The following is a 12,732-nucleotide window of genomic DNA, read 5'->3' as shown; positions in this document are numbered from 1 at the left end:
CTTCATAGTAATCAGGCTAAGAGGCTCTTTCTTAATCATTCATAATTAAACCCTAATACTGATTAAAACAATTTTTCCTACCATCCCTATATATTCACCTAAATTAGCAGATTTTATTATTAAGGAAGAGAAAAAAACAAGCAAACTGCACTTAATGTATTCAAGAAATCTTGCCAGAATGTAATCTGGAATCTGATTTGAAGTAGAATGCAATTGCCGATTCGCTTGACTTCTAACGAAAAAGACTTAAGAAGTATAATATTTACATTTACAGTATCTGGTATCATAATTTTTTTTAAAGTCACTTTTCTGCTGCTTCAATTAGAACTACTTCCTTATAATCAAACATTAATTATAACCTATTTCGATATGCTATGGAACTTAAATATAAAGTACCACAATTATAATTACTCTTCTATTTGTTCCTTCTCCCATTTTATTAGGTAGTTAGGGGATAAAAAGAAGACTTCTCCCTTGGTTTATCACATAAAATGTTTTATTTTTCAGTAAATGAATAACAAGGAAAAAACAAGCAGAAAAAAAGTCTTCAAAAATATGTCTGCTGATGGTTTTATCTATTGTAGTAAAATATGATAGAAGTAATCCTGTATATTAAAAAGAAAATACTGTTAAAAGTGATCAATGGATCACTCATAAACTACTCCATAGCTTCTTGGTTATGCCACTCCCCAAATCGCCATATATTCTAATTATGATCCCAAGGTGCTCAGAGCCAAAGAACCAACTTACTAGACTCAATAACACCATTCTTGTTTGGTAAGGTCCAGGAGAAAATATCAGACACTTCTTTCCTTATTTTATAATTAATCTATGTTCTCTTACTACCATTTGGACCTATTGAATCCCTTTGTAACTTTCTAATCCTTAGTCAAAGCTTTGCTTTTTTTTCATTATGGTGGTATGTTTGGGATCCCCTTTTTTCTCTACAAGCCTTAAAAAAACATAACCCTCAAATCCATTTACTCCTGGAGCAACACAATGGATTGGCTGTTTGCAAAACTGTACAAAATATGTTCTATATGGGCCTTGCTACATTCTGAGGGGAAAAAATGAGACAGTTTTAACCAAGAGAGACTCCTTTTCACAAAATACACTAGTGAAGTTACTGTCAGTGGTGTGCTTCTTGATGCATAAATGCAGTTTCTTGCTATGGACCTTTACCCTGGGAAGGAGATAGTCAATATATTACCATCTTTTCTACTCCTTTTCCGATAAGCCTTTTCCATTCTTGTAATTTATAGCAATTTATAGCATTTTATAGCATCAGCCAGCCTTGCTATTATGATATAAAGCTTGTCTTCATTATTGATGTATTGCCACAGCAATGGCTGGATGGCTATAAAAAGCCATAAATCATTGGGCGGAATGGTCACTGGGCGTGGCAAATGACTCACTGCATACAGTGGTAAAAATGATAATTAGAATTCCACTACTTTCAAAAAACTGGATGGAAATGGTTGGAAGGAATACTGCATGCAGTGATGGGATTCAAATATATGAACAACCGGTTCTCTGTGTGGATGCTGCTTCCGGAAGTCCATTCTAGGCCTGGGCAACAAAAAATTAGCTACCGATTCTGCCAAAGTGGTGCGAACCGGCTGAATCCCACCACTGACTGCATAGTACTATCTTGGGAAGGAATATCCATTTCCTCATAGCTCTATCAGCAACTATAACAGAATTTATGATATTGGAATGGTGCTTTTGAATCCTATTTGGAATTGTGTTTTTAAGTTAAAAAATAATTTTTTAATTTAAAAACATAATTCAAAATAGGATACAAAAATAGGATACAAAAGCAGCCTTCCAATATCATAAATACATATACTTAACTATGAATAGTTTTTTCTCTAAGAATCACTCCAAATAGTTCTGAAGAACCAAAAGGATGTGTCAAATGCTACAAACTTTCAGTCACCTTTATAAATTGAAACTAGCTCATAGAGAATATTTCTTCTACTGAGCTATTTACATAATATATAATAATATTTACATGCATAATACTTTATACTGACTTCCTGCCCTTTTCTGCAACATATTTTGAATGTTATGTTGGTTTTCTAGAGTATTAGGTATCCTACTCAATTATGTATAATCTGCAAATATCATAAGCAATCTTGCTACCTTTTCATTTTGGTAACTAATGAAAATATGAAAGAGTAGTTGCTCCTGAATCATTAATTAATAACAGCTCTTAATTACATCTAGACTGTAGCGTCAGCATGTCAAAAACACTGTATATCCTTAATAGATTATCCATAATCTATTAAGGCTATTACTCAGTCAAATTGTGAGAAAAGACTGGTCTGTAACGATTAGTTATAAATCCATGGTAATGTCTAGAAATTATTGCATTCTTTTTGATGCACTTATGGATAGACCTCTTCATGATTTGCTCTAGAATCTTCCTAGGGATAAATGTCAGACTGATCACAAAGATTGCTGGATTTTCTTTCTCCACTTTTGGAAGACAGAAACATTTGCCAATAATCTGGAATTTCAGTATTCTAGGAATTTTTCAAATGTAATATATTGAGGTACAGCCAGATCAACTGTTAGTTCCTTTGGGTCCCTAGGATGCCATTCATCTGGTCTTGGAGAGTTAACACATTCAAAGAAAAGAGGTATTCTATGGTCATGTTTATATCAATCTTAAGTTTTGCCTACTATGTTGTAATTTCTTGGTGGAACACACAGTCTGTTTTTGAAGTATTCTAGGAGGATTAGCTCTTTTTTTGTTACCTATTAACACTTTGCCTTGAGCAACTGGTATTCACCTTTCTTGTTTTCATTTGCTTTCATACAACTGGAAAAGGCCTTTTCAGTTATTTTTAGCATCCTTCGCTAACTTCAGCTCAGTCTGTATTTTAAATTTACTGATACCAGCTAATTTGTGGTCACCTGTTTGTACTCTTCCTTTGTGATCTGACCCTTCTTTTCTGCCTGTGTCCTTTTTTGTTTGCAGGTCTTCACTAAGATTTTTTTGTGTTGGATTCTTTTGCTGTCTTTAATTTTTTTTCCTCAGTGGAATTTTTTGCCATTTTAGTTTCTTCCTCGGTTATGAACTCCCCACTTTCTTGAGTTCCTTCCCCCTTTACTCCTTCTTGGGTCCTACTAATCATTGTTTTGAACTTATGAAAACTCACTTTTATGAAATCCACAATATATCTTTGACTATATTATTTTAAGGGCATGATGGCTCAGTGATTAAAGATACTGAGCTTGTCAGCTAGAAAAGCTGACAGCCTGGGTTCGAGTTGTGAGCACTGTGCAATGGGATGAGCTCCTGTTACTGGTCCCAGTTCCTGCCCACCTAGCAGTTCAAAATCATGCAAATGCAAGTAGATAAACAGGTACCACTTTGGTGGAAAGGTAACAACATTCCATGCGCCTTTGGCATATAGTCATGCTGACCACATGACCATGGAAAATGTCTTCAGACAATGCTGGCTCCCTTGGCTAAGAAATGGGGATAATCACCACCCCCTTGAGTCAGACCTGACTGGACAGAAAAAAACCTTTACCTTTATGTTATTTTAGTTTCCCTTAAAATTAAGACTCCAGCATTACATGATCACTTTCTTCCAATTTCCTTGCTACCTGTAATTCCTCAGCTAAGTCATCCATATTGATTAGTATCATGTCAAAAAATACCTGATCTTCTTGTGTCTTCCTCCACACTCTGAAGGAGAAAATTGTCAGTATGAAGAATTTTCTGGAAGTACTATGCCTGGCACAGCTTGTCTCCTGATAGCTATCAGGAAATCCTGACCAGTAGGTTTGTGTTAAGAGTTTCATTATTATGGGATGGGATACATACGTATTCAAGTGTTAAACAAATTAACTTTTGATAAAAATAATAAAATTTTAGCTTAACAACCTTTAAAATAAAAAGGCAAATCCAAATGCAACTATAATTATGATTTTATTCACTTAAAAATGGAAAATTACATGTTAAAGACAAAAATGTAGAGAGTTTGTTTAATTGGATGGTGTTTGCATTCTCTAAATATTTATATAGTTGTCCATAATTTTAAAAACACTGGATTGGAAGGATGGAAAAGAATAATGCCTAAACCTTTAGGGTCTATAGTTTAATCTCATTCCTAGAGTTTCAAAGTCTATGGCGATAGAATTGTAATTCATTGCAGTATCCTTTTCCTTACATGTATCAACAACAGAGAATAATCATCAATGGGCTTTTTAAATATTGGAAATTATTCTGACATAACTTTGCAGATAGGATACTTCACCAGCACAGTTGCCATAGGATTGTTTTAATTCATTATACCAGTAGTAATGAGTTGCCAAATTTCATAACTCTTCTATTTGTCTTTAAAGAGCATTGTTGATTATTGATTATTAATTTTCACCTATTCTGCTGGATCTTCTCCTGAAAAGGTGGAATCTCTTATGTTTGCAATGATCTGAAAATAATTTCTGAGTTCCAGTGGCGCAAAATATCTTCTGTATTTTTGCTTTTAGTCATTAAACACATCTATAGCTTTTGTTCCTCCGTTTCTGTGTCTTCATAATGGAGGATCACCTCCACTGTCTGTGAGCCTTTTATCTTTGAACAGATAAGCTCCTGTGCTTTCTCATCAACTGAGGTTTGGCCTTGCTAGTTCAATCCTTTGACTTTTACTGCTATGAGCTTACAATTGCTGCAAATATACCTAGTTGATTTCAGACAGGAACATGTCATAAGCCCTGTAGATATTAACTCCCTATTCTTGTACTTTTATCTTTTTTCTAATCATTGATGAAAATTTTAATTTTAGCAGCAATTCAATACATAATGATTAAGGTATGAGCAGAGCTGAGTAAACTCACATAAACAATAAACTTACATCCTCATTTTAAATTCCTTGAATAAGAAATAAATAAACAAAAAAATAGGTACAATGAAACCTCAATTTAGTGGACCTCAATATAATGGACTTTTTATGCAATGGAGCAAATTTCTGTGGCAATTTACATCATTTGCATAATGAAATTTGCATCATCTGCACATCACATAAATCACTATAATGACATATGTTTATATTTAATAGATATTTTTGAATAAAAGATATCCCTCTAATGAATTAATCATTAGAAGGTTTCATTTTCCCCCCTCCATCAATGTTACTTCTTTCTGCAATATCAACTTCATATTTCTTCTGGTTTATAACAGCAAACTTCACATCTGAGATCACTTATCCCCTTCAGTGGACTTCTTCATTTTTCTTATTTCCGTTTTAATTTATACTAACCTGCTGTCAGCAGTATTTGTAATTAATTTGCTAACTAAGTAATTTCTAGTTAAAACTCACATTTTAAATACCAGCATATATAGAAGAACCATATAATTTCATAAACCCCAGAAAGTTCCTAAACCTGGTTTAGAAAAATCATTTAAAAAGTTCAATGAAGTTTAAGCACATTCAATATTTTATGAAGCCTCAGGCGGGCTGTGTTATGATGCAGAAAGCAGTGATAAAACCTGAAATATATACCTGCTTTCTTACTTTTAGCTACTTTGGAGAACACTGTCTATTAATTCTAGTTTCTTATTTTTTAAGATTTCACCTTTTTGGGCTGCCTAACTTGATGCCCACAAGATATATTGGATTAGCTGTCATAATAAACTCAGAAAATATACATAAATTCCAAACTTATTGTGAGATTTTAGAAATTAAAATGCTCTTTTATTTATTAATTATTTCTTTCACATTCTGTTCTTTTAATCTGGATCTACCAAAATTTTGTCATAAAATATTTATAATTTTCTGTTATCCCGATATGATAATTTGCATCTGGAAGTCTAACTTATATCTCCAAGTTCTTTTTCATCACTAATGGAATAAATCAGCCCAGGCAATAAACATATGCACTTTCATTCCTCATTTTTGTTAAAAGTGACAATAAACTATTTGAAAAAGACATTTGGTTCCTTCTCAATCTGATTTACCTGCCATGCAATTAGATCCTTTAGCTTTTCAATTTTTTCATGGTCTTCTGGGTGTTCATATATGTATTTCTCATTAAAGAAAGCCTAATGGGAAAAAGCCAGCAGTTATTTAGTACAATAGCATTTATACAATAATAATAATAATAATAATAATAATAATAATAATAATAATAATAATAATAATAATAATAATAATAATAATAATAATAGTTAACAACAACAACATATTTAACATTACCAATGGTTCTGAGGAAAATCTTTCTGAGAAGAAGGAAAGTAGACACCTAGTAGATGCCTATTTCACTTGTGCTCTTCTCCCCACATCCTGAAGGACCATTGCCACCAATTGATTCATGGGGGACATGGAAGGAAGGCTAATGATGGCTATATCGGAGCTTATTTTATCTCAGCTGTCCCTTCCTCCAATAAGGTCATTGTTAACAATGCCTTTTGGGGAACAATATTTCTGTTTTATTAGTGACATGTTGAAATAAATAAATATTGGTATAACAGTAAAGGTAAGAGTTTCCCTGTCAGTCATGTTTGACTCTAGGGCATGGTGCTTATCAGCCAGCATTGTCTGAAGACAATTTTCATGGTCATGGGCCAGCACGGCTATACACCAAAGTACATAGACGGCTGTTTCCTTACATGGAAATGGTACCTATTAATCTACTTGCATTTGCATGTTTTCGAACTGGTAGATGGACAAGAGCTGGAGCAAGTAACGGGAGTTCACCCCATTATGCGGAGTTCAAATCTCAAACCCAGACTGTCAACTCTCCAGCTGACAAGCTCAGTGTCTTTAACTGCTGAGTCATCATGCCCCCAGTATAATTTTTATACCAAGTATAATTTTATATTTGGTATAAAAGTACCAAATAATAACAAACAAATCAAATTGTTATTTGCATCAGCAAATAAGCTTAACAATTTATGAAAGAAAAATAAGACCTATCTCAAATTTGAGGATTCAAAAGTATTAATTGGCATATATAAAATAATTATAAGACACTTAAAGCATTCATGACCATGAGAAATGAAGCAGGAGATGAGGAATATAGCACTCTCCCACTTGTGTTTCCCAACAAATGATAAACAGAAGCAAGTAATATCTGTCATCATGACTAATAGATGCTGATGGCCTATTACTTCATAAATGACTCTGCCTTTTAATAAAAAGTTAGAAGCATTTCTAAAATGATTTTTGAAAAAACCAAACTTTTTTGGGTGGGAAAATAGATTCCAATTGAAAATACAATCCTGTAATTTTAATGTTTCAAAAGGAGGTAAATATCTGAACAGGCACAGTACTGAATATAACAATCATTAAAGATTCTCATCATTATCATAGAGAATGAAGACTGGAATCATGCATTGTGAAATGTGACCTTTCTTTCATTTAAAACAGTTAATGATGGAGACATTTTTATGAGTGCAAATAAATATATAAATGAGGGTAAAGGTTCATTCTCCGAGCCTGTGGGTTGGTTTCTGAATGTTTCGTTACCAGGCTAGGTAACCTCTTCAGCAGAATTTAGGGGATGTCAGTATTCTGTTTATAAGGGTTTCAGGTGGCGGTGTGTCAAGTGAGGTCTGTGGTGGGCCAGGTGTGAGTCATCAGTGAGTCTTGTGATGGGGAGGTTACCTCAGGTCAGGGTCATTGGGAAGTAAACTGTTGCATGGGTTGGTTGAGGGTCGGTGCTGTCTCTGAATAAATCATTCAGAAACCAACCCACAAACTCGGAAAACGAACCTTCACCCTCATCCAACACCCGAGCTACAGATGTTTTTCACTACTGTAAATACATAAATGACAACCATCTTTTAAAAGCCCCTTAAAGTGCTTTATGTTGCATTTATACAACTTTGCTTCATCTTGGATTATATTTACTGCTAGAACGGTGCCAAATGCTATGATTCTAAGCCACTAAATGATGTAATGTGCATGTTAGAAAGTCACAGAATTATATCTGCACAGATTACTATAGGTCATTTAAGGAAGCCTAATTAAATAAAATATTTTGTATCTGGTAAAAATAACATAATTTTGTCTACTTAGCAATAATGAATCATCATTGCTGCCAAATCTGGGATCAGTTTAAGTCTTTTCAGTATTAATACAATATTGTAATCAGGGAATATAAGCCAGCTCTCAGTCTAGCAAGCTGATTCGTTCCCTGCCCCCATTTCAGGTAACAAAGACCTGCATATGGTGGTTGGATCCAACAGCCACTAAAGTTCCTTTGCCTCCCTTCAGGACAAACACACTGGGCCAGAAAAGATGGTTTTATTGGCTTACCCTATCAGCCATTCACAGCATTCTACTCTTGAATCTAGCAGCACATAGTCACTGTAATAATGCAGAATCTATATCTAATTTCTTCAGTCTTGCTTAATATAATGAAGCCCTAAACCAAAAGTGTACTGACTGTTATTTCTTCACAGAATTGTATACTATCACATAGATGCATGGATTTTGAGATTTCCACAACATAGGCGGGCAATCTAAATCACAACTACAAACTGACAATTGCTAACCTGCAAACTGAATCACAATTTGGGGTTAAATTGCTGCTCTCCTGGCCCACTATTGACTGTTAGTAGATTCATATAAACTGTCTGGGCTAAAAGCCATTGTAAAAATGTGGCTAAAGGGCTCTCCTCAAAGCCTTACCCTGGCACCAACTTATCCAGTGGTAGATTAAATATGGCTTTCAAATCAGATTTAATTCTTCAGTTTGTCTAATAATTCAGAGGAGAAAGAAACAAGATAGCACAAATTCTTCCTTGATTTTCTTTTCTGTGTACTGATCCTCATTACTTATCAAACAAGAAATGTTTCACCTTAATTTTCCAATTTCAGTGACTCTTTGTCTTGCCTGAACTGCTACAAAACATTTTAAAAGTACTTACATTAGTAAATGATTACCCATTTTAATATGAAATACATTCTACTAGTAATGGCTACTAATCAATTTATTAGTAACTTATTCAATAAGTAGCTACATTGTCATTGCCATTAAGCTCTATAATATAGAGTCTATATTTTTCATTTCTACAGCATCACTACTGAGAGAACAAAAATCAACCAAACCTTTTCGTAATTGGTGAAGCCTCCCATGACAGCAGGGTCCACAATGCCATTTAGCAGCATCGACAGAGGGTTAATAGGTAAATTTGAATCATTCAAATGTTGCTGAACCATATTGTTAATTTTATCGTTTGCTAACTGCATAGTTTCAATTGCATTTTCAAGTGGACTGATTTCAATCTGAGAAAACAAATTTTTAACAAATAAATGATTACAAGAGCTGAAATAGTTTGAATTCAAATATTACCTGAAAACAATAAATTTGTTCCAGAAATTTTTTTAATGTAGTTTTAAAACACAATATTGAATAATGATGCTCATGCTCAAAAATTTGGACAGATAAATGCAACAACTTGATAATAAGCACAAATGCTTTTGTTTAGATCAACCGTCACTCATACACAGTAAAACAGAAACTGAACAAATCGAAAGCTACATGGTAGCTCTTTGTACACCCAATGGACAAACTGCTGTCACCTTTTACTATCATGCATTATGTCACAGGGTAGACTGTTTTTGAAATTAAAAAGCTGGAAGATGAAGACGATGGAGAGATAAAAAAAATTCTTAATCTCTAGCATGTATTTCATGTTACAAAGATTTTTCATTAAATACACAAAATAGACTGTTGCAATATTTTGAAAGATGCACCACGCAGAGGAGCACAAAGAAAGTACTTCTGTTTGAACCAGTAATGCAGCTGTTTCCATTTCCTATCAAACACGGTTGCTTCAAAGGCTGTTCCTGACTATGCATGCAGTGACAGTCAGGATTATTTGAATAATTTAAAGAGAGATCTCTTTTTCTTCTCCAATCCAACAGAGACACACCCTTTTGAATAATAATGACACACATTTGAGGTATGTCAAAATGCAATTTTATATCTGATTGCTGTAATTTTCATAAACTTTGTAGAAAAACAGCAGTAGCTTAAGATATTTCTGAAAGGCGCATAATCAAGTCTTTGTAACTGTCACTTATATACATACATTGATTATGTTCAACCTGTGTTAATTAACTGTCTTAATTAATTAAGTTTCGAAAATATTTAAATTTTAACTTCATTATTAATGCTTCCAGCAAGCTGTGTGCTTTTAATTCTTTTAGCATTCTTACCAATTTTCTACACGCTACAATTTAAAGGCATATTTTTTCCTAAAATCAACTTTCACAGTGATACCTCAGAACTGAGAAGACAAGGGCCTTCAGAATATGTATGTTTGTCATCAATGTATTATTTGTGCAGTTTTATATATACTGCTCACAAAAATAAAGGGAACGCAAACCCCTTCAGTTCCATGGTAAAATGTGCCCTTCATTTTTTTGAGCAGTATATATACCTGTCATAGTCTTTCTCACAGATGTCTCTTTATTTCATGACTATAGTCGCCATTCCTATGAATTTTTGACCATAGGAAGATAAAGTGGCATTGGGCTGGCATTGACACAATCCTAGTTTTGTTCAGTGTTAATTAGTATAGCGGCTGATGAAGAAGTTTCTCTTCTTTCACCTTCAATAAGAGGTTCATTATGTTCTCCTTGCTTGTAGCCATCAAAAAAGTATCATCAGTAGGTTTTTCAGGTTGTTGTTATTTCCCAGTTTCTATTTCTTCTAATCCAGGATTTCTCCTGCATATAACTAGATAAGGAAACAGTGTATTGTCTTGGTACACTAATTTCTCAGATAACAACCATTTGATTGCTTCATCTTGCATTCTGTTGCTTCGTGTTCATTGTAGAACTTTTCAGTAGGCAGATAAGGTGGCCTGGTACACCCATCTTTTTAAGGGCTATGGGCAATTTATTGTATCTACAGTATAAAGAAGCCTTAGAATAATCAATAAAAAAATGTATTTGGAGAACTGTAGCCTTCTCCATTATCCAGAAGTGATTACCAATGTGAGCTGCCTCTTTTGAATCCAACTTGTACATCTGATAGTGCTTGTTCCACGGATTGTTGAAGCATGGAATGCAAAACCTTGACCATTTTCTCATTATCAGGTATCTGCAATTGTTTGGTAGCTTCAACAATTTTTAACACTGAAGTTTTTCTGATGCTGGAATTTAAATTGATTTTTTCCACTTCCTTAATCTTGCTGTATTTGCCACATCTGTTTACTAACTGCATATTAGTAATTATTGTGCAAAGCTTTAAACAGTTCTGTTGCTATTTCATTTCTGCAGTTTTATTGTTAGCAATATTTTTTAATCCTTCATAGGTGTCATCAATTTATAGATTGTGAGAATAGTTCTTATGTTTATTTATACCATTTTTTATAGTTTTGTCTAGGAAATGTTTATCTTTTTTATTCTTGATTGTGCCCATCTTTGCACAAAAGATTGCCTTGAAATCTGTAATTGTTATCAATTCCTTGCTTTGTCTTTAGATATAACTCCTTGGGTTTTCTAAAACTCTCTATATGGTGAGGGCAAAAATTTTCTCTGTCTCTTTTACTATCTGCCTTTCTTTAACTATTTTCAACATACCAGCAGAGGGACAATTTGGCTTATTTTGCATTTTGCAATATTTTTGTTTCCTGTTTAATGATATAATACATTTCTAGAGTTCTTCGGAGATTTTATCAAACCTAATTCATTAAATCAAATTTTTAAACATTCAGTGCATTATCCCACAGAATATTGCTGAGGTTATATTTTGTCTGATTACATTATCCATTTTATTTAGCTTAATTTTGTAAGAAGGAATGTCTGATCTGAATCACAATCAGCACCAGGACTTCTGCTGACTATTTTTTTCATCTTCGTTGATACAGCACCAAAAAAAGATAGGACACTAGTTATAGGTCTCTGAAAACTTTAGTATCAAATTTTCATTTTATTTCTAGATGGATCAACAGGACTTCTCCCTTGAGCATTTGTCAAGATATGGCTATCTACTTTAAAGTAAATCAGGCAAAGTAGAACAAATCTAGATGAAAACAATGAAGAGACTAGAAACTAAGTCTTGCAAAGAGACATTGAAGGAAGTTTGAGAAGAGAAGAATGAGAGGAAATATAACTTCCTTCTAAAAGCATCATATAGAAGATGGATAAGATCTACTCTCTTATTATTTCACAACTCCAGGACATGATATGATGGTTTTAAGCTATATAAAGCCAGATTTCATTTAAATGTTAGAAAAATCTCCTAAAAATGAGAGCAGTATGACACTGAAACCAATTACCCAGAGTGATAGTGAGATCCCCTTCACTGCATGCACAAAGGAAGCTAATCGGCTATCATTTGGCATGCCTTTAATTTGGATTTTTGTGCAGAGCAGGGAGTTGCATCCAATTGCCTAACTAACAATTTCAAACTCTGCTGCTATAGTTCTAATGTTAGGCTATCTAACCTGTTCTGATATAGTTTAGGCAACATAAGATTACACAGATATATAGATTAACATTTTCAATTTTTAATATTTTCTTTTTCTTTTTTTGGAAATGTACAATATTTCATCTATAATCTTAGAGATTCTGAATTTTTTCCACTGTAACTATCCTTGTCTACTTTTTTTATTTTAGAACCTATCAACATAGCTATGATCATACTGCTATTTCATACATTCAGTGAATATATGAATCCTCCAATCTCAGTGCCCTTATGATCTCTCCTGTCTTCTTTTCCCATTGTAAATGTATGTGGATGTTTCACTCCAGTTAT

General features: G+C 33.6%; 1 protein-coding gene across 1 annotated transcript in view; it reads right to left on the bottom strand.

The window, feature by feature from the left end:
* The window catches only part of LOC107288945 (dedicator of cytokinesis protein 1), a gene marked incomplete in the record, with an annotated part of 165,275 nt that overhangs the window by 32,801 nt on the left and 119,742 nt on the right, over window positions 1–12,732 (bottom strand). The window contains 2 exon segments of the mRNA XM_015817621.1: window positions 5,975–6,058; window positions 9,072–9,248. Of these exon segments, the coding sequence (XP_015673107.1) occupies window positions 5,975–6,058; window positions 9,072–9,248 (261 nt within the window).

This window comes from Protobothrops mucrosquamatus, unplaced genomic scaffold, assembly GCF_001527695.2.
Source record: "Protobothrops mucrosquamatus isolate PMUCROS unplaced genomic scaffold, P.Mucros_1.0 scaffold_128, whole genome shotgun sequence".
Lineage (NCBI taxonomy): Eukaryota > Metazoa > Chordata > Lepidosauria > Squamata > Viperidae > Protobothrops > Protobothrops mucrosquamatus.
Note: the sequence above shows the minus strand (reverse complement) of the source record. Positions and strands in the feature narration are given on the sequence as shown.